We start from the raw sequence: 22,320 nt of genomic DNA on the forward strand, positions 1-22,320 counted from the left end.
TCAGTCAGGTCACCTCAGCTTGCTTTTTCACATTGAAAATCCTCAGGAAAATTCTGCCTTACCTACCTTCTACCCTCAGGAAAACTGTGGTAGGAGCTCTGGTCATGTCCAGGGTGGACTACTGTAACACCCTGTACATTGGAGCTGGTGAAACACAGCTCACGAGACTCCAGTCAATCCAGAACACAGCGGCTAGAGTCTTGCTTGATCTCCCCAAAAGACATCCCACCTCTAAAGCCATACGGGAACTTCACTGGCTCCCAATCAGGCGTAGAATCCAATTCAAGGCCATGTGTTTGGTCCATAAATCTCTCTACGGAAACTCCCCTGAGCAACTTTCTGCACTTCTTCCCCGTTATGTGCCGACGTGTGCACTAAGATCTAGCTCCCTTGATCTCATTCAAATTCCTAGAATAAAAAGGGCACATTGGGGCGGTCGATCCTTTTCCTACCAAGCTTCTAAGCAATGGAACGGCCTGCCCATTACACTTCACTCAGAAAGGAACTTAGCAAGGTTTAGAAGGTCCTAGAAAAGACCTGGCTCTTCCGGCTACCTTAACCTCTGTCTGCTTCAACTATGTCCTACAGCGCCAAGACGCCTCGGCATAAGAGCGCTTTATAAATGCTTCACTCAGCCCACTCCGCGCGCACTCACAACGCGGGGGACAAACCTGGCAGACTGCTATCGTGGCTGATACGGCAGGACGCGCAGTCTGCGCCGGTCCTATCGATCCGTACGTCCCAAGGCGTCGAGGTCTACACCCAGACACAGATCCACGAGGCGTTCACGTCACATTACAAGTCCCTGTATAACACACGGCTGCAGGCCACCGTGGTGGAGATCGTGGACTATCTAACGACCCTGCAGCTCCCAACAGCTACTGCTGCCCACCAGGCGGAGCTGGGTGCTGCAATTACCGGTGAGGAACTACGGGACGTGATTTTCTCCCTTTCCAATAGCAAAGCGCCGGGCCCTGACGGGCTCCCGGCAGAGTTCTACAAAGCCTACTCACTGGTGCTAATACCAGAACTGCTGAGAATGTATAAGGCGGCATTGGAAGATGCTGAGCTCCCAGCGTCCCTAAACGAAGCTAACCTGGTCTCTCTGCTGAAACCAGGTAGGGAGGCGACCGAACTTGGCTCATACAGACCATTGGCACTCCTCAACACCGATTATAAAATATTAGCCGCGACGCTCGCCCGGAGACTTGCACCGCTGGTCCCCACGCTGGTGCACGCTGATCAAAATGGCTTTGTGCCCACCAGGAGCACGTCCTACAACCTACGCCGGTTTTTTAAGATCCAACGGTATGCAACCCCTACCTGGCCGCGTTCAGGGTGCATCGTGCTCGATCTGGAAAAAGCGTTCGACTCGGTGGAATGGCCGTATCTCCTCCGAGTCCTTGAGAAATACGAACTAGGCGAAGCCTATATCCAGATGGTGGGGCTCCTCTATCAGGCGCCCGAAGTGCGTGTCCGGACTGGGCGGTTGTTTTCCGACAGGATCCGCATTGGGCGGGGTACCAGACAGGGCTGCCCCCTCTCCCCTATGATATTCGCCCTGGCGATGGAGCCATTGGCGGAACTGCTCCGCACCTCCGGCACCACATGGGGCATCCCACTAGCGGACGGCATACACTCGGTGTCTCTATATGCCGATGATCTACTACTGTATGTCAGAGATCTCACATGCATACCTGAGGCAATCGCGGACATCTTCCGTACATTCGGAGATATGTCGGGGCTCCGCGTTAACTGGGCCAAATCGGGAACCTACGCATTCAGTAGCGAGATGCCGCAATGTGAGGTGCGCATGATGGGGGAGACGCTCCGATGGCACCCGACGGTATTCAGGTACCTAGGGATCTTGATATATCGAGACCCCGTGGATCTCCTGGAGGGTAACCTGGTGAGGGCTATATCCTCACTCACGGCCCAGGTCACGTTCTGGAACTCCCTCCCGCTGAATGTGCCGGCCAGAGTGGCACTGACCAAAATGATACTGCTCCCCCGGCTCCTCTATTATTATGCTAACCTGCCAGTGTATGTGCCAGCGCGCATATTCAGAGGGCTGGAAACTCTCACCAGGCGCCTTATTTGGAACAAAGGGAGACCACGGGTAGCGTTAAAGACTCTATATGCGGCCACGGACGCTGGAGGCTTAGCCGTCCCCAACCAGGAGCTATATTACTTAGCAGCCCAGCTACAATGGGTCGCTTACTGGCTGAGCGGCAAGAACCTGATAGACACGGCCACGGCTGATACCACTCTGTCCCCCGTGCAGGTGCTCACACTCTTCCACCCCCTAACGCAGGGGCGACACCCCACACAAGTCCATGTGGCGATCGCGAAGCGGTGCTTTGCGCGGGCCCTCAGACTTACCAAAGGCACAGTGCCCTACGCTCCGAACCTGCCACTACTGGGAACTCCCTTGGGCACTAGCATACTTTCCTCGACTGCGCTACGCAGCTGGACGGCGGCAGACCTGGACGACCTGAGCGGCCTATATAGCGACGGAGTGCTGCTGCCCTTCGAGACCCTGACCGCAGACACCGAGCTGCCAGTGGGTCAATTCCTGGCACACGCCGGACTCCTACATGAACTGACGAAGGCATGGGGTGACATGAGCCAAGAACCGCCCACTCATCTTCTCATCCAGTACCTGCACGTGATGGGCAATGGGTCTCATATAGTGCACTGGCTGGCACAGGCACTACACACCCATACTCTATTCTCCTCCCAAAGGCTGAGGGGGAAGTGGACGACCGACCGAGGCTCCGACTGGACGGACAAACAATGGACCGCAATATTAGCGGGCGCTAGAAATGTTCCCCGAAACGCGCGATTTAAAACCATCCAATATTATATCATTCATCGAGCATATTTGTCTCCTGACAAACTGAATCGCTATTTCGGACTCACTTCGTCGGCATGTCCCAGATGCGGCCTCCTAGACTCAGACTTCCTGCACGCACTCTGGAACTGCGCCCACCTCGCCTCGTACTGGTCAGCGGTCACTGACACGCTGACGGCGGCCTCGGGCGAAACTCTCCCCAAGACGTGGGAAGTATGCCTACTGGGGCTCTACAGGAGAACCAAGCAGACCAAGCTGCGGGCACGCTTTTGGGACTTAGGCCTCATTACGGCTAAACGCCTCATTACGAAACGGTGGAAAAACGCCAACCCACCGCGCCCTGCAGACTGGCGTCGCTCTTTTGGCAACTGGGCCAGTGCGGAGAGTGTGTCACTACACAGAGAGGAGACCACTGGCCTACGGAAATACCCGATCGCCCAAGACTGGGACGCTACCCTGATCGCGTACCACAGGGCATGCGCCCGGGCCGGTATAGAATGCCAACCTGACGCGGAATAGAAGGGGCCCTGTCGCTTGCTGTCCATATAGGTCACGGAATTTGCCCCCCCCCCCCACTGCCGCGTCCCCCCCCTTCCTCCCCCACTGCCGCGCCCCCCCCTCCCCCCCTCATTCCCCCCCGCCGCCAGCCCCGACTACCGAGCTCTTGCACACCGAGCGATGTCCCCTGCCGCCCCCCGCCGCTGCCCTTCCCCCCCCCCGCTGCCTCCTCCCCCCCCCGCCTCCACCCCGCGGCCGCAGCGACACCACATCCTCGATCACCCCCGCCCCTGCGCAGCCCGTACAGGGTGCACCACACACGGCTAGGATTCAAGACACACTACCACACGCACATGCACTAGTCCAACAGTTGTTGAAATGTTTCTCCCTCCCCCTCCTCTTTTAATTCCCAGTTATACCTTTTGGTTGACACAGAGACTGTTGATTTTGTACACGCGCTAATGCTCGACACCCCCCTCCCTGTTTCCGTATCATACAATGGCAACTGGGTGTTTTCATGTACAGGCAGCGGAAGCCCAGCGATCCATGTGACGACGGGGGATATGATCCTGCTCCAGCTCGCTACTGTACTGAACAGGGAACATAACTCAATGCAATGACTGTCGGATTTCTTACAGCACCCTGGTCCTAGCGCAGTGCCATGAGCCGCAAGCGCTGCGGCACGAGACATTTCCTAGCACCGCTGCTTGTGAACTAATGCATTACCACTGGCTACTGTTTATTTTCACTCGTATTTAATTGCCATGTCATTCTGTACTGACAGCCGAGTACCGCTTGTAGTAGTGGTTTATTGTTATGACACTGTGTGACTGCTGTTTAACTCATCTGTGAAACTAAATAAAGTTTGGGACCATTGGTCTTCAAAAAAAAAAAAAAAAAAAATGCTTCACTCAGGGTACAAGCGGGGGGCAGATCCAGTCTTTCAGGACTCCTCAAGTCACAGACACCAGATCCAGCCGGATTATGATCTTCTGTAGGTCCAGCAAGTGTTCTTCAGTGGGTGCCTTGAGGTGTCACATTTATACCTGCAATGAGTTAATGTGCAGAAATGACTCTGCACAACTTAACCAATGGGCTAAAGAGTCACAGGTAAAGTGTAACTACTTTTTGTAGCATTTTTTGTTTGCCTTACTGCAAACAGGCCCAAAAGCCAGATGTCAGGGAAGCCTTTGTCCACATAAACCTAGGCTCCAGGGGTCAGGGGCAGCTGGGGTGTGTGTGGGGAAAGTAATATTGTAACACTAGTGTTCTTCCACATCAACACTAAAAACCAGTTTGAGGCAGGCACTGTCCACTAAAAACACAGACGCTGATAGCATTAAAGCAAATTCCTCCATGGATTTGAAAGGATTTTAATGCCAGAAAAATGCCAGTAATTCCAGGTAATTTATTTGGAGTTGTTTTTGCTGAGGGGTCCATATGCCCTGAATGGTATGGTTTAGAAGATGAGCTTCCCAGCCGAGTGATAAGTCTGCTGTTAGCACTATCTGTGGAACCGGGTTGAGGAATCACTGCCCTTTGGAAAGGTTTTTTGTGTTCCACCAATGCAGAGAGCGATGTGTGCGGCTGTCCACTAACACCAGATCTGTTAGCTGACCTTGAGCCTGGTTCCACTGACGTGCCAAACACTCCTGTAAGGGACGTATTCAGAGTCTTGTATAAGGGACTATGAGAATGCAAGAGGCCATCATCCTGATTAACTGCATGAACACTCGAGCTGGTAAAGAGTGTTGAGGCTGAAATTGTGATATTAGAGGTTGCATATCCTGACTGGGTTTGGGTATGCCAGAGCTTTTGAAGTGTTTATTGTAGCTTCTAGATATTGTTGTGTGCTGGATGGTTGGAGGAGGGACTTGGTGAGGTTCCCCGTGAATCCCAAACTGTATTGTTTTGTGTGTGTGTTGCACACAGCTGTTGTGTGACTTGGCTTTATTGAGCCAGTCGTCCAGAAAAGGGAACACGTGAATATGTGGTCTTCGTAAGTGAGCTGCCTCTACTGCGAGGCACTTTGTGAAGACTCTGGATGCTGTGGTGACCCCAAACAGGAGGACTTTGAACGGGTAGTGTTGACCGTCTACCACAAACCTGAGATATTTCCTGTGAGCAGGGTGAATGGGAATATGAAAGTAGGCATCCTTTATATTCAAAGTGAAGAGAAAGTCACCTTGTTGAAGCAGTGGTAGCATCTGTTGGAGAGTGACCATGTGAAAGTGATCTGACTGAATTTAAAGGTTTAACGGTCTGAGGTCCAATATTGGCCTCAGAGAACCGTTTTTTTTCGGAATTAGAAAATATAGGGAGTAAAGCCCTGTGCCTAGATGAAGCAAGGGGACTGGTTCTATAGCATGTTTTTGTAATAGAGAGAGAACCTCTTGTTTTAGAAGAGTCAGATGTTCCGAGGACATTTTGACCTTGTCTGGGAGGGATGTTTGGGGGAGTGGAGGTGAGTTCCAGGTAATAACCATACTAGATAATTTGTCTTACTCACCTGTCACTGCCACTGATGGCATACTTTTTTCTGCTTGATCTTCTGCCCCTCAGAGGGCTGGGGTGCTGGTTGTGGAAGGGATGTGTCTTGGTGCTGCTGCTAAGCCATATCTCTGGTGTCATCTCGAAAAGGGTGGACCCGTGGCGAGTCCCGGTCATCTGAATGGGTTTGTGCCCTTGAATTTAAGATAGACATCCAAGGTTTCTTTCGGTGTTCGTCTACGTACAGCTTGTCTTCACGTTCCCAGGTAGCCTAAAATTTCATAAGGCACACTCTTTGCAGGATCCAGAGCCGTGTCCCGAACCAAACATCAGAAGCACAACTTTAAGGTCTGCCACATACATTTGCTTGCGACAATGGTTAAAGTTTGTAGTTGTATGGAAATGAAAAAGTTCCCTTGCACCCCGGAAAAAAGCAGAATGTGAAGAGAAAATTCAAATGCTGAGTACGGATAAGTTGGGAACGTGCTCTAAATTCATATATGAAGGCGCAGGAAGAAAAGAATTGACATGGACATGCACATGCACAGATGGTGCCTATATGCAGTTCCATTTACGCTTCAAGGGTAGAATAGAGTCAATGCAAAGCTGCAAGGTGCCACCTACAGGCACGCGGAAGAAATGCTGTTTAAATCCATCAGAAATACATTTTGATTCAAACAGTTCTCAAAAGCAGAAAATGAAAATCATAGTTTATTTGTCAGTCACTGACTATTTCACCATTAAAATATCATCACTTTCCCACACTTCAACATAAATATGGAATAAGCTATAGTAACCAGACAAACTTACTTCAAAACTTTTCCGTAAAGCATCGACCCCAAGATAAAAAAGCATCTGCCAAGTTTGTTCCTCTGCACGTAGTTTCTGCCATATCCGGTGAAGCCTTTCATAAAGATGAATCCCTAGACAAGTCAAAACCTCTTCTTGGGCGATGTCAATGGTCTTAGCATGCCTTTCTCTTCTCCTAAACCGGAAGAATAAATACATAGTAGGTCACTTTTATCTACATGTTGACATTTTTCTAAAAAGCTAAAACAAAAAAAAACCTGGGATCGGAGAAGCAACCTGCCATCTTCAGTTAGGTGCAAGTTACACATCGGCACCAATAAAATACTTGAATACTTGCATTGGAACAAAAACCTTTATTCCGTAGACTAACGGCTCTAAGTAATCACCACATGAACCTTGCAAATCAGGTGAAAGGTAACGAACAAAAAAAAGCTGCAATCACTTCACAAAAGTGGATAGAAAAAAAAGAAAACTGTTGATCAACAAAATGTTTTGAACACTTCTAAGCAGCTTCAGCTTTATACTTTTGGGAAACTGTCTAATTAGCTCAATGATTTTACAGACAACTAAAAAAATGTCTTCAGCAACTTCGAAGCTTCTGAACTCTGAGCTGGCACAAGACATTATTTAAACATGAAACATGTATTACTGCTGGCGCAACAAACACACTTGCAGTTCTGCAAAAGTATATTGTAAACCTGTAAGACAAATTAGGAGAGGTTGGTGAAGTCACCACCATTAACTACAACACTTTGTTACAGGCACTATAATTTATTTCGAAAATAAATTAATTTTGTAGCTACAGCTTTCAAGCCATAAATGGCTTATGAAGTAAATGTTTAAATTGCTGCATGTACAAGATAGGATGTTGCCTAGATGAGGAGTTTTGAATTACTCATCTATCAAAGCAATCAGATAATAGCAGTTGCCGAAATCTTACTTTGAAAGACTGGTTGTGAACATTCTGAAGCACTAATGCGCCCAGTGTACCCCCACATAATAATAATTCTTTTTTTTTTTTAAACAGTAAAGCTAAGAATTATAGCTTTTTGGAATCTAGCTAGATGTTATCACAATTAATTTTATTAACAAAAAGAAAAGTAAGTGCCCACAGGTGTACCAAGATCTTAAGGTTAATGCCTTGCTCACACAAAAATAAAAAGAATGTCTCAGAAACCAATAAACACTAGAAAACAGAACAAAATGAGGCAGTATTAGCAAAGCACTGCTTGACGCGGTCATTGTCAGGGAAGTCCAATTCAAGGATAAAAAACACCTAAAGCATAAACGTGAATGTAACCACAGAAAAATGAATGCATTGTAATGGTACGTTCAGTTGCACATATTCAAACATCAAAATAAGTAAGCAAAGCGCTAGATAGCCCACTCTAGCAAACCACGTACTCATACCCTCCAGCAAACTCTGGTTCAGCCCGACCCAAAAGATGTGCAATGAAGTCCGTTTCGCAGCAGACATGAATGTGGCGTTCGTGTGGACAGCAGCGCAGCCCTTCGTACAGTGCAGCACAATAACCTTTTTCTTTACTGCAGTCTAGCTCACCAATTAGAATATTATATGCTCTAAGAACTTTGTTTTTGCAATCCGTGCAAAACCTGCATAAAAAAAAAGGAAAAATCGAAACATGATCATTAAGTTATTATTAAGTAACCCTTTCTACCTTTAGAACAATACATTCGTGAATTAGGATACAGCAAGAGAGGTCTACAAAAACATATAGGCATGGTAAGTATAACCGTTTCATTGAATTCAAATATTTCCAAAGTCAAGTTATAAGAAATAAAGTACACTGGTAAGTCAGGGGAATAATGTAAAACAAAGAGTTGCAATAGGTGAGATGCAGCTTCCACTTCAAATCTATAAATAAGTGATCAGTCGGATAATACATTAAATAAATTAAAAAAACGGTAATGGCATGAGCTGCCACTTTTATCTACTTAACAATTCCATTGCTAAGGTTTCCTATTATGGTAGACCTCATGCAAAATTTAAAATTACACTTGGATACACTGCACAATTTTGTGTTATGAAATTTGTACAAAAAGCCTAAAACCTCACTGTGGTGTGATATTTTGCTCCTTTTGCTGCAGAGGTCTGGTTTGAGCAGAAAAGCTCATGCACAAATTAAGTCTGAGTAAAAATGTGCAGCAACACATGTTTTCTCCATAAACCAGCTTCCATGCTCTCATGTAAAGTAGTGACTTTTGAATGTGACATATGTCCTGCATTTTTACCACAAAATACACTTTTTTGTGAGATTTTGAGAAGTTTCAGGGGGAAAAATATTGCACAATTTTACACATCCTTAGTTCAGGTATGAGAGGTGCCTTTTGTGGAAGCAAGGCATGAGGCGTACCACAAGGATCATCACTCAGCCCCACCCTCTTCAACGTCTACATGAGCCCCCTCGCAGCCATCGCACGCCAACACAACCTCAACATCATATCCTCCGCCGACGACACCCAGCTGATCCTCTCCCTCACCAACGACCCCACAACCGCCAGAACCAACCTACAGGAAGGGATGAAGGACGTAGCCGAGTGGATGAGGAACAGCCGCCTGAAACTGAACTCAGACAAGACGGAAGTCCTCATCCTGGGATCATCACCCTCTGCCTGGGACGACTTCTGGTGGCCCCCTGCCTTAGGCAGCGCACCCAAGCCAACGGACCACGCACGCAACCTGGGCTTCATCCTGGACTCCTCCCTCTCGATGAACAGACAAGTCAACGCCGTCTCCTCGTCATGCTTCAACATCCTACGCATGCTGCGCAAGATCTTCCGGTGGATCCCCACCGAAACCAGGAAGACTGTCACCCAGGCCCTCGTCACCAGCCGACTGGACTACTGCAACTCCCTCTACGCCGGATCCACAGCCAAACTTCAGAAAAGACTCCAGCGCATCCAGAACACCTCAGCACGACTCATCCTGGACATCCCCAGACACAGCCACATAGCCAGACACGAGAGACCTGCACTTGCTCCCCGTCAGCAAGAGAATCACGTTCAGACTCCTCACCCACGCACACAAAGCTCTCCACAACCAAGGACCCAGATACCTCAACGACTGCCTGACCTTCTACACTCCCACCCGCCAGCTACGTTCGACCAACCACGCCCTCGCCGCCGTTCACCGCATCCGGAGAGCCACAACGGGAGGAAGATCCTTCTCCTACCTGGCTGCCAAGACGTGGAACTCCCTCCCCATCCACCTCCGCCTGACCCAAGACTACCTCTCCTTCAGGAAGCAACTCAAGACCTGGCTGTTCGAGCAGTAGCAGACCCCCCTCCCCCAAGCGCCTTGAGACCCTCCAGGTGAGTAGCGCGCTATACAAATGCTTTGATTGATTGATTGAGGAAAATACCGAGGCAATTTTGCCCAAAAATATAAATGCAAGTCCGAATGGTGAACACCCCCATTTAAAATACATAGAATGATTAATTACCTATGTTTCCGCAGATAGGTCTCTAACGTTTCCAATAGACAACTAGAATCAATTAATACCACTTCATCTCTGCATTCCTGGGACATCAGCTCCCACACGTCCATCCAGCACCCCCTAAGAGAGAAACAGTTAAAAAAAAAAATAAGACTTGTGAGCAATAGTTTTTACATACAATATTTGTCAAAATAACACTTGATATCAATCGGTAAACTATCAAAATAATTTGTATTCAAACAAAAACACATGGCTTTCATCACACAGAACAACATACGCCAATGTAAAATGAGTGAATATTCTATGCAAGAGCTCAGTTGTTATAAACAAATTAAAAAAAGCTAACATTCATTTTGACTAAATAGCCTTTTGTAATCCTACACAAATTCACCAGTAAGGTGCGATACTGGGATTGGTTACCCAGTTAAGGTACAGGAGAACTCTTAACAAAATTCGCACTCTGGCCAGGCTAGTCTTTAAAGTAGTGATTGATCTGTAAGTGAGATGAAACTCTGTTAAAATGGAGCTTAACTGTATAAGAGATTAAGGAGTTTTCCCGCTATATATTTTAGGTTAAATAATGACTATGAACCAAAAGCCTGCAGTAAAATAAACTCAGAAGTACATATGAGAATCTACATATGAAGTCTATTTCGATTTCCCACATAGCAGAAGGAATTATGCTCCGAATGTTCTGCAAACTACCAACTTTAGCCACGATCTATAGAGGCTGCAGTAAAATAGTTTAAATTAGATATCTTGTAGTAGTATCAATCATGGATTAAATGCATTCTTCTGCAGGAAGCAGAAAGTTCAAGATTTCAGTTCATGGCCTCCAGTCTGATAAGCTGATCCTCCAAGGTATAACAGAGTATGTTTAGGTCGTCCACCATGTCCAGGATATGTCACTCTATAGGAAGTAGAGCAGTTTAAATATTCCTTTCCAAACCACAGACTTGAGTCCGCGAAGTTCATGATCTATGGTCAAGATACACCAATCTTTGATGCTTGGACACACAATGGCCAGCATGATTTATTCTCTTCACAAAGAGAGCACACTGGAAGGTTAACCACCACAAACAGACCTCCCTAGAGGAAGCTAGGCGTATGAAGCCTAGATTTTCTTGGCGGTAAGGCATGAAAAGGAAATTGCAGTGTAGCTGCAAAATGTGAAATGCCAGCAATATGCTAAACAATCTGCAACTCTCAGCAATTGAAAAAATAAATGCACACTAAGCCCTTGCAAGGAACTTTAACGTGCAAACTTCAACAGTGGTTGAAAGATGCAGAACATCACAAAGGGGTAAAGATTTGGAGAGCAATATAGCTTTAATTTGCATAACATTGTTAAAATAAATGACACAAGATTAGATAAATCCTTTAAAAAAAATGAGTATATACACTCTGTAGGTAAGAAGTTGTGGAAGATCATACAGGGGACTAACCAGATGAGGGCTCGGGATCAATGGTCACTGTGCAAAGCCTTAAGACTAGCAAGGAAGGTCCCACAAGAGTTTCTGCATTTGCTCTGCTGGAACAAGCATGAAGACTAAAGAACCCACACTGCTCCCATACCAAACTTTCAAATACAAAGCATAGCCCACATGGCAATGGCATATTTGGTCAAACTACTGTCTGCACTGTCATAGGTCAATTAATCAATCAACAGATATATTTGTAGAATGCTTCTTGTCCCCTTTGAGGGTATCCAGGCATATCCAGGCTCGGTCACAAACAAGTGCTTACAGTCCAAAGGGTTATGTACTTCATAGGTAAAAGTTCTAAAAACATCAGATTATGAAGTATCTTTTAGCAAAGCATGCTGTTTGCTATTAAAACCTAAAGGAAACAGCAGAATAATTTCTTGATTTAAATCAAACTGCAAGCAACTGTAGAGCAAATAGAGAGCAAGTTGAGATATCACAGATAAAGACAAATAAGCCCTAACACATTACCACTAGCAGATACAAACACAATGCGCACAGCTCTTCTGTTGTAAATTTTGGCACTGATGTGATCTGCAAGGAAATCTTCATTATCAAAGATTTCACCACGCCTCCTGCTGCCTCCAGCAACATCACCCACGCACAAGACCTTTGCAACAAGCTCTCGAACCTCTTCAGCAAAACAAATCACCTCCATTAAAAGCATCTATGATCTTCAACCGGACTCAGTCACCACTCAACTTCCCATCACAGCTGACAAACCAACTCTGACCTCATTGCTCGTCATCGCCTATTTCGAAACCGCTGCTTCCATGAAGACCATCCACTCTACTGCAACATATTTTTTTTAATTCTTTTCATTAACACACAACAAAAGGAAAAACAAAAGCATTGGGTGACACACAATTACTTAACAGCTGATGATACCACTTCCAGTACAAGATACTTATCCCAGGATTCTGATAGGGATCAGATCGATTCCAACACTACATTTACTTCCTGTACAAGTGGAGGAGCACAAATATCTCCTCTGTAAACATTCCAAGCCCCCCAGATTTTCCCCCATTTCCCGGGCCTCCCCCTTGCAACACATACCGATCTTTCTCTAAACATGCACCTGTCTAAATCCTCCATCCATTTTCCTATCTGGCGGGCCTGACTGGCTCCCCACAGCTGGGCAATATTATGCTTGGCCACTGCATATGCCAATGTAACCCACGTCTTTCCGTGCGAAGTAAGATCAGTCGGCTCCCAAACATTTAGGCATCGGCGTGCCTCCAACTCCAGTTCCACACCCAACACTTCTCGTATCTTATCATGGACTGCGACCCAATAACGCTGTATATCTGTACAATCCCATAAAATATGCATGAATGTTCCGGCCTCACCGCAACCCCTTCGACACTCTCCATTCGCAGTCAAACCAATTCGCACCAGTCTCAATCCTGTTACATAAGAGCGATGAAGGATCTTCAACTGCACTAACCTAAGTCTCATTTGTATGGCAACCACTCTCGTGGAAGATACAGCCTCTCTCCAGTCCTCATCCTCCAATACTAGTCCATGTTATGTTATGTTATGTTATAAAATATTTTATTACGCGCTCTGCTACTACAGAGTATCCTGGCGCGATATGTAGGCACTAAACTGACCCAATCCAAAAAGAAAGAAGCAGAGAACTAAATACTGAGGTTAAAAAGATGGGTTTTTAGCCGTTTCTTAAATCCTGCCAATGTAGTTGATGATCTCAAAGAGAGCGGCAAGGCATTCCAGGCCCGTGCTGTTTGGACCGAAATTGACTGACCGCCCAGTCTCGCATATCTGATTTTAGGCATAGACATCAGACGAAGATTGGCCGATCGAAGAGCACGATGAGGCGTGTAAAAGGAAAACCTCTTGTGCAAGTATTGTGGGCCTTGCTGGTGCAGGGCCCGAAAGGCCAAAACCAATGATTTAAACATAATGCGATGCGCCACAGGGAGCCAGTGGAGCTCACGAAGATGGGCACGTGCACTAGTTCTTCGTGGAAGATGGAACAGAAGTCGCACGGCCGCGTTCTGAATGAACTGCATTCGCTTTATAAGGTATTTAGGGAGACCACTATAGAGAGCATTGGCATAATCAAGCCTTGACAGAATCAGAGCACGCAAAACAGTCTCCATCGCCTCCCTATGGAGAAGTGGAAGGAATCGCTTGAGTGACTTTAGGGTCGCAAAACAGGTCGCAGTAAGTTTTTTTAGATGGGCTTCAAACTTAAGATCCTGTCCAAACCAGACCCCCAGGTTTTTGGCCAGGCCTCCATGATAGCTAGGACATGCAAAATCTGTCGGCCAAATAAGCTCTCTAAAATTGGCCGGAAAATTGCCATAGAATAGTAGCTCAGACTTGTCCTCGTTGCATTTAAGCTGGGCTGAGACAAGCCAACGGAAGACATGGGTCAAACAAGAACAGACCGTCTGAGCGTCTAAGCAGTCCTTAGGCCAGGTGAACAACAGCTGCGTGTCGTCAGCGTATGACATTATTTTGGCTCCCCACTGCTCAGCCAGATAGATCAACGGAGTCATGTAAACGTTGAACAGCAGTGGGCTCAACGTCGAGCCCTGTGGTACCCCGGTGGTGAGCTTCTTGGGTGATGAGGCAAAAGGAGGCAACCATACCTGCTGCGACCGCTCAGACAAAAACGAGGACAGCCACGCCAGAACAGCACCCGACAGCCCCACCTCTGCCAGCCTAGTCAGCATCTGGGCATGGGGTACCGTGTCGAAGGCGGCAGATAAGTCTAGCAAAACCAGGACCGCTCTGCCGCCTCCGTCAAGACACTCCCTAATGGCCTCTGAGACTTCCACCAGAGCCGTTTCAGTACTGAAAGCAGCCCTGAACCCTGATTGAGCCGGGTGCAGGGCGTGAGAGGACTCTATGAAAGTATTCAATTGCCTAAAAACTACTTTTTCAGTCACTTTCGCTAGTGCCGGGAGCAGTGATATCGGACGATAGCTGGAGGTAGACAGGGGGTCCAGGCTGGGTTTCTTCAACAGAGGAAGAAGCTTCGCCTGTTTCCAACAGAGAGGCACTGAGGCAGAAGCCAGAGACATGTTAACAACCTGGGTAACCTCCTGATACACCAGACTAGCCGCTCCCCCCAAAACCCTAGCAGGGCACGGGTCAGAGGGTGAACCAGACTTTAGCGACTCCAAAATGGCCAGCACATCAGCTTGCTGAGCAGGCTCAAAGGTGGAAAATTGGCTAACATGTTGCTTCGCATCCATAGCAATGTTAGGTGGTGAAAGCAGAAGGGGACTATCAGAGTTTAAGAGCTCCTCTTGAATTTTTTTGATCTTATTATCAAAAAAACATGACAGTTCCTCACACCACAAATCGGAGGCCGGGAGAGCTGGGGAGGCAGCACATGGAGAGAGGAAGCTCTGAACAATGGCAAAGACTTCTCTGCCATTGTTATCCGCCTTCTCAATCCTTCCTGAAAAATAGCTACTTTTAGCAGCCTTGATTTCAGCATAATAAACCTTCTGCGCCCTCCGCAGCTTGCTCTTAAGTTCAGGACAGAACTCAAGACGCCAGGCTCGCTCCAGCTTTTTGCACCCTAATTTGAGTTCTCTAAGCGTATGGGAGAACCAGGGTTTGGAGGGAGACGACCTCGTCCGCCTGCTACCACTCTTATTAGTATGTAGAGCGGCACTTTGTTCAACCCAAGCGTTGAATGATTCCACCGCAGAATCCAGATTTAATGGCAGGGTCGGCCGGTTGGACATGAGAGAGTCCGAAAAGGTAGAAAAATTTATTCGCTGGGCATGAGCACGAGAGGCTCAATCCATCTGCCTCCCATTGTTCCCTGATAGTTACAAGTGGGTCCTCAGTATAATTAATAAGCTTTTTATAAAACAAGGACATCGTTTTGGTCGGAAGATGTCCATCTAGCATCCGGTCCTCCAACGGAGAGGCATCCGGGGGTGTAACTCACGGGGGACATTGGCAAGCAACGCATGACGAATCTGCAGATACCGATACTGCTCGCTTTCCCGCAGTTGATGTCGTTCGTGCAGGGCCTCGAATGTAAGGATCCTGTCCTTACCCCACATATCTCTGACCTGTGAGATCCCGATGAGATCCCACTTGTCAAACCCCTTCGTCTTCCATAGACCTCCCAAACAATCAGAGTTCCATAGCGGCGTGGCCAAAGTTATTTTCCCATCCCATTTAAGAGATCAGGTAGCCTCATGCCACACCTGTACCGCAATTGCCGCCGGCCCGACTAGGGGAATCTGTCCCCTGTCGGCATAAAGAGCCCTAGTATAGTCCCCACCCGGCATCTGTCCACGGTCCATCGCGTACCCTGGGTCCAGTGGCGATCTATAGATTGCCTGATTGATAGCCGCCAATTGGGAAGCCCAGTAATACTTCAGAATGTCGGGCAGGGCAATCCCCCCCCTCCTCCTTCCCCCCCATCATACCAGGGGAGCGTAAGTTTGGTAAACGCAATCCGTGGCCTGTCATCCCAGAGAAGCTGCCGCTGAGGGGACTCTATTTCCTTAAAATATGCGGGGAGTACCGGGTCCAAGGTGTTTTGAAGTGCATACAGGAAACTGGGAAGAGCCATCATTTTAAACAGGCCAGCTCGTCCCAGCAGGGAGAGCGGCAGAGACTTTCATCTCGCCACATCCCTCCGGAACCTAGCCACTGGAGGCACCAGATTGGAAGCATACCATATCTTGGGATCCATTGACACAAATACACCCAGATATCGGAACCCGACCACCTCCAAACTCACCGGGCAACCTGCGGGGATATCAGGGGGATCACCACTCAAAACAAAAAGAATGGACTTCGACTAATTAATGGCAAAGCCGGAGTACCTCCCGAATATGGCCAGGACATCCATGAATGCAATCAAGGTGTTTCGGGGGGGCGGTCAAATACAGAAGAATGTCGACCGCATACAGCGATATTTTATCTTCTCATTCCGACGGCCACCTCAGCCCCCTAATCGACCTGTCCCATCGGACCCACTGTGCAAGCGGCTCAAGCGCCAGGGCAAACAACAGTGAGGAGAGAGGACAACCCTGTCTAGTGCCCCTCCCCAACGGGTAGTCTGCAGACCTGCGATTATTTACCACCACTCTGGCTAGAGGACCGAATACAAAAGGCGGACCCAGTTGACAAACTCCGGGCCAATGCCCATCTTGCCCAGAACAGCAAAGCGGTAAGGCCACTCAACTCTATCGAAGCCCATGGTTGCATCTAACGACAACAAAACTGCCAGTTCATGTATTTTGGAGGCACCACCCAGGATCCCGTGCAACCTACGTATAGTAAGAGCGGTATTGCGGCGCGGCATAAAGCCGGATTGATCCGGATGAATCAGTGTTGTAATGACTTTTACCAGGCGGGTCGCCAGTAGCTTAGCTAACACCTTTGGTTCGGCGTTCAAGCGGGAGATCGGCCGATAAGAGGAGCACTCTACCCTCAGTTTGCCCTCCTTGTGTATTACTATGATATTAGCTACTCTCTGATCATACGGAAGCTGACCCTCCTCTCTACTCTCAAGAAACATTTCTCTGAGAAATGGAGCCAGTTTGTTGGCGTGCACTTTATATAACTCTATGGGGAGCCCATTTGGGCCAGAGGCCTTTCCCGGAATGGACCCCCCTGATGGCCTGCGCCACCTCGTCGTTTGTGAAAGGGGAGCCCAGGTAGTCCATATCGTCATCCGATAGAGTCGGCATCGGGATATCTCGTACCATGTCCGCATTATCAGTCTCAGTGTAGCCTCCCTCCACTGTGTACACTGCCTCATAATATCTGGCGAATTCGTCCACTATTTGTTGTGGATCCGTTGTTGTACCCGAGCCCTCCGTCAATAAATCCGGCACGAGGCGTGACGCCCACTCCCTCTTTTCCAGCTAGGCAATCAGCTTCCCGGCCTTGTCGCCATGCTCGTATATCATACTCTGAGTATCTGCATGTTGCATCTTAGCCCTATCTCTAGCTAGACTCCTGTACTCATCCCTAAGGAGTCGTAGGCGGTGCATTCCCTCCGAGGTGGCGTCTACAGACACATTCCTCTCCAAAGCCAGCAACTCCATCTCCACCTTCTCAACCTCTGCCCAGCTCTTCCTCTTTGTCCCAGAGATAATCGATAGCACTTCCTCTCTAATGACAGTCTTGTATGCTTCCCACAGGGAGCATTTTGAGTCCACCGTGCCCACGTTATCCAGGAAGTAACCATCAGTAATACGCACAATCTCCTTCTTAGTGTCAGGGTCCCTCAGTCGCCAAGCGCTAATCGGGGCAACTCTATCTACATCCCTCTGACGTCCAAGCTAAACTGGCGAGTTGATCAGAGACTCCTCTAGCCAAATGTCGCACGTCATGGATCTATGCTGCCTGCGAGGTCGGCACCAAGATATAATCTATCCTCGAAAGAGTTATGCGCCGCCGAGGCGTGCGTATATTGATTTTCGCCAGGATTTTGCATTCTCCACCCATCCACCAATCCGGTGGTCTCCACAAAATCTGACAACTACCTATGGGACGGCAACAAGGCCCGGCAGGGTGTCTATCCAATTCACCGTCCATCACTGCGTTAACATCTCCCCTCACTCTCAACAACCCAACAGGCAATGTCAAAAAAATTTTGCACAGGTCTTGAAAGGTGCCGGACTGCAAGACCGGAGGGACATAGATAAAAATGTGACAATTCTCACCTCCCACAACCCCGATCCCCCGATATACCTGCCTCTATTGTCAACGCACGTAGCCTGAATAGTTAGCGGAAAGGAGTTCCTGACTAATATCCCCACCCCTCTTGAGCCAGTAGTGAATCCTGCGTGCGCCACTAGCTTGTATACTCCTTTGTGCAGTCCATACAACGCTTACCCATAAGATGTGTCTCCTGCAACACCACATCTGGCGAGTGTCTTCTAATCAACTGGCCAACCATTCCTCTTTTTATCTGATCTCCTAGCCATTCACGTTCCAACTGAGTGTGGAGATCCCCAATCCCTGTCTACCAAAAGACATCATGATAAGACATTATTTCTAAATCAATCGGTGACACCCAATGCAAAAGAAAAAAAAAACCATCAAAACCCAAATGTACCCAACATCGCAATTGCTGTATCAAAACTCCAAATTCTCAAACCCCTCACCAACCCCACTCCACCACCCCCCACCCCTGCCTGTAGCTTACGCTCATCCCCAACTAGCAGTGTGCCTGCCGCCCCCAAACCTACACTACGACTAACTAAAAGTAGAAAATGAAGGAGGGCCCCCAAACAATACCCCCCTCGCCCCTCTACACCGCCACTGCACGGATCAAGACCCAAAGACACGTTTACCAACTTAGCTGCATCAAAGGAATAATATGATCCCGCCCCATCACCTGAGCATAGTAACCCAACGTTCAGGCCTGTTCATCCCCAAGCTCAGTTATTTATTGATCATCCCCTTTTCCTCCATTTCGACTCTCAGATCCAGCCGCCTGCGTGCTGTCCAACCAATCCGCCGCCACCTCAGGATTGTCAAAAAACAGAGTCTTCCCATTAAATTCCACTCGTAGACGGGCCGGAAACAACATGGCATACTTCATACCTCGGATTCTCCTCTTAACCGACATAAACCCCTGACGCTGTTTTTGAACCGCATGGGTAAAATCCGGGAAAAAGGAAAGTGTCCCATTTTCAAACTTCAACAGGGGCCCAGACCGAGACGCCTGCAATATCACATCCCTATCGCGAAAATTCAGGACTATTGCAAACAAGGGACGGGGAGGCGCCCCCGGTCTAGGCCTGCCCCCTGGAATCCTATGGGCACGTTTAACTGTGAAGAAATTGCTGAGACCTTTGGGTTTGAGGTGATTAAGCACAATATTCCCAACAAACAGGTCAGGCGTTTGATCCTCAGACTTCTCGGGCACCCCTAAAATGCGAATGTTATTGCGTCGCGCTCTACCTTCAAACTCATCCAACTTCCGATCTGTGAGGGCCTTTGAGGCCTTCAGGTCCCGCATTTCTTGTTGCAGCAAATTCACGTCATCTATGAGGCTAGCGGTCTAGATCTCCAGCGACTTCACCTTCTCACTCGCTTTAGTGAGATCTGCTTTAATCAGTCCGACGTCAATGGCGACTGGGTCAATCTTAGGATCCAGAGCCTCCATCTTTTGTCCCAGAGACGTCTGGACACCCGTGATGGCCACCATGAGATCCAACAAGGTTGGCTCCACCGGGGAGGGAGCATCGGATTCCCCTCTCACCATAAACCTTTTCGACTCCACCAGAGACCCTTCGGGCAGGGTGTACCGTTCCAACGTATTTGACTGTACATTCCGGTTTCCTCTGGGGGCTCGAGGCAAGAATTTGTCCTGATCCGTTTTCGGCGCCATCGTGGCGCACACTCCCGTGCCGCAATACCACACAGCTCAATAGCGATCCTCTCCACACTCGCACCCCAGAGTCTCCAGAGGGCCTCACCTCTGCTCCCTGTCCGCTTCACAAACTGCACCACTATATCGAGTAAAGGCCACTGCAGCGGGCTGACCACATCTTCTCTAAAATACACCCCCCTGAGTCAACTATCGGCCAGCTCAGAGACCATGCAACCCCTTCAGGTCAAATGCGGCACAGCTTAGAGTCCCCTAGTAGCTACCATCTGGGTCTCATCACCATTCCAACCAGGATTTAAAGGGATCCGCTTGGCTCCTCACTCAGTTCTCGGGCAACACCACTCCGATGTTTGTGCCATAGCCTCCAGCACCATTTTGTCACCCCCAGGTGTAGCTTTGGGTGGGAACGCCTGTCAGGCTCCCCCGGCAAGCAGCTGTATCACGGGCCACCTCCGCCAGACCTGCTGCAACATTTGATCCTTGCCCCCAGCAAACCTTTACCAAAGGACTCCTATGGATCAGCAAATTTCTAACACCTATCGTCATTGCCTCAACTCCGCAACATTCCCGGCCACCGTCATACCCCTGCTAATCCCTCCTAAAATAACCGGCAAAGGTCTTAAAGAAACTAATCAACAGACACCTCACCGACCAACGTAGCTCCTCAACACCATGCAGTCTATAACCAGGCCCAACCATAGTAAAGAAACCACACTAATCACAGCCACAGATGCCATCAACATGAGACACTGCAGCCCTCTTTCTCCTGGACATCTCTGCAGCATTTGACATGGTCTCGCACTCCAACCTCAACAGGCGCCTGTATGACATTGTCATCCAAGGACCTGCTCTCCACTAGAACTGGTCCTTCTTAAAGGTTAGAACACAAACTGTCAGTCTGGCACCTTATTCCTCAGAAACCCGCTAACGCATTTGTGAAGTTCATCACATAGCCACATCCTCTTCCAAGCTTACATGATCCCTCTGGCCAATTAAAGAGTCCGGATAGATGTTTTGCTTTAGCATTTGTGCTTTTCTACTTTTGTGTTGCCTCTGTGCTTTCTTTTTTCCATGCACGGTGAATACCGGGAGCTGCGGGCCCAAACACCACGCTTCCACGAGATCGTCGACCTCTGACTTCTTCCGGTGCTTACCTGAGGCAGGCGAGCAACGTCGCAGGACCGGTCCCGAACAGGAACCTCAGCGTGGGATGAACAGCGCCGCTTGGACCCCTTCGTTAGAAACGGAGGACGGCGCCGCGAGGATTCTGACCGGGACAACTGGGCGGACATCTACTTCATCTGTTGTTCTCGCAGGGACTTCGGAGTGAGACGCCTGCCGGCAGCTGAAGCAAAGGAGTCGTTGTGCTCACCCAAGCACCATATACAGATCTCGTGTGAATCCATCACTGACATCTGCCGCGCACAGGTCGTACACAACTTGAAGCCTGCAGGCATCGGCATACTGTACCAGACGCGAAAAGGCATCGAGAAGGCCTGAAAAACAAAACAGGCCAGAGGGACCGCTTCTCCTGGATCCGCGTTTGGATGCGGAAAAGAAGAAAACTGACGTCAGCACGCTGAGGTGGAGAGGGGGGGATAGAGAGGGGGGAGGCGGGGGACTTTTTTATAGCTCCGTTGACTTCACTTCCGTAGATGACGTCAGGACGGAGCCGTGCGACGCCGTCCTACGGCGCACAGATGTACAGCTAGGGAAAACGTTTTCCGGATCCAGTCTGTTACCTGGGGATATTCTAAGTTAAGGAGTCTGCGGCTAGATGTCTCTATCAGATTAGTGCTGCAGAATGGTGGAATGCTGCAGAAGCCAGTGACGTGGAGTGGGGTACAGTCCAGTGCAGTGGCATAGATTGCGGTGGTATAGTGTCGTAAGGTAGAGCGCAGTGGTGTAGAATAGAGTGCCATGGAGTGGTGTAGAACAGAGTGGACTGGAGTAGAGTTCACTGGCATAGAGTGTTGCAGAGTATAGTGGCATAAAGTGCTGACACATAAAATTCAGCAACGTACAATACAGCATTATAGAATGCAGTGGCGTAGATTAGAGTGGTGGAGAGTAGACTGGCAGAGTACAGTGGTGTACAACACAGTAGCACAGAGTGAAGTTGTGTGGTGCAGACTATATTGGCATAGAGTGGAGTAGAGTGCAGTAGTGCAGAGAAGAGTGGCACAGAGTGCAGTATTGTAGAGTGCAGTATTGTAGAGTGCAGTATTGTAGAGTGCAGTATTGTAGAGTGCAGTATTGTAGAGTGCAGTATTGTAGAGTGCAGTATTGTAGAGTGCAGTATTGTAGAGTGCAGTATTGTAGAGTGCAGTATTGTAGAGTGCAGTATTGTAGAGTGCAGTATTGTAGAGT

The 22,320-nt window shown here is 48.4% G+C and overlaps 1 protein-coding gene across 4 annotated transcripts in view; it reads right to left on the reverse strand.

Annotated features, from left to right (window-relative positions):
- GGNBP2 (gametogenetin binding protein 2) overlaps positions 1 to 22,320 on the reverse strand; it is a 352,328-nt gene that overhangs the window by 140,378 nt on the left and 189,630 nt on the right. For 2 of the 4 annotated variants that reach the window (XM_086954908.1, XM_086954905.1), the window contains 3 exons: positions 10,117 to 10,230; positions 8,063 to 8,266; positions 6,653 to 6,827 (listed from right to left, as the gene is read on the reverse strand). In XM_086954908.1, the coding sequence (XP_086811034.1) occupies positions 6,653 to 6,827; positions 8,063 to 8,266; positions 10,117 to 10,230 (493 nt within the window). Of the gene's footprint in view, positions 1 to 6,652; positions 6,828 to 8,056; positions 8,267 to 10,116; positions 10,231 to 22,320 lie in introns of all 4 variants that reach the window. The other 2 variants (XM_086954907.1, XM_086954904.1) reach the window with 1 other exon arrangement.

The sequence above is a fragment of the Lissotriton vulgaris genome, chromosome 2_1 (assembly GCF_964263255.1).
Source record: "Lissotriton vulgaris chromosome 2_1, aLisVul1.2, whole genome shotgun sequence".
In the NCBI taxonomy this organism is placed as follows: domain Eukaryota; kingdom Metazoa; phylum Chordata; class Amphibia; order Caudata; family Salamandridae; genus Lissotriton; species Lissotriton vulgaris.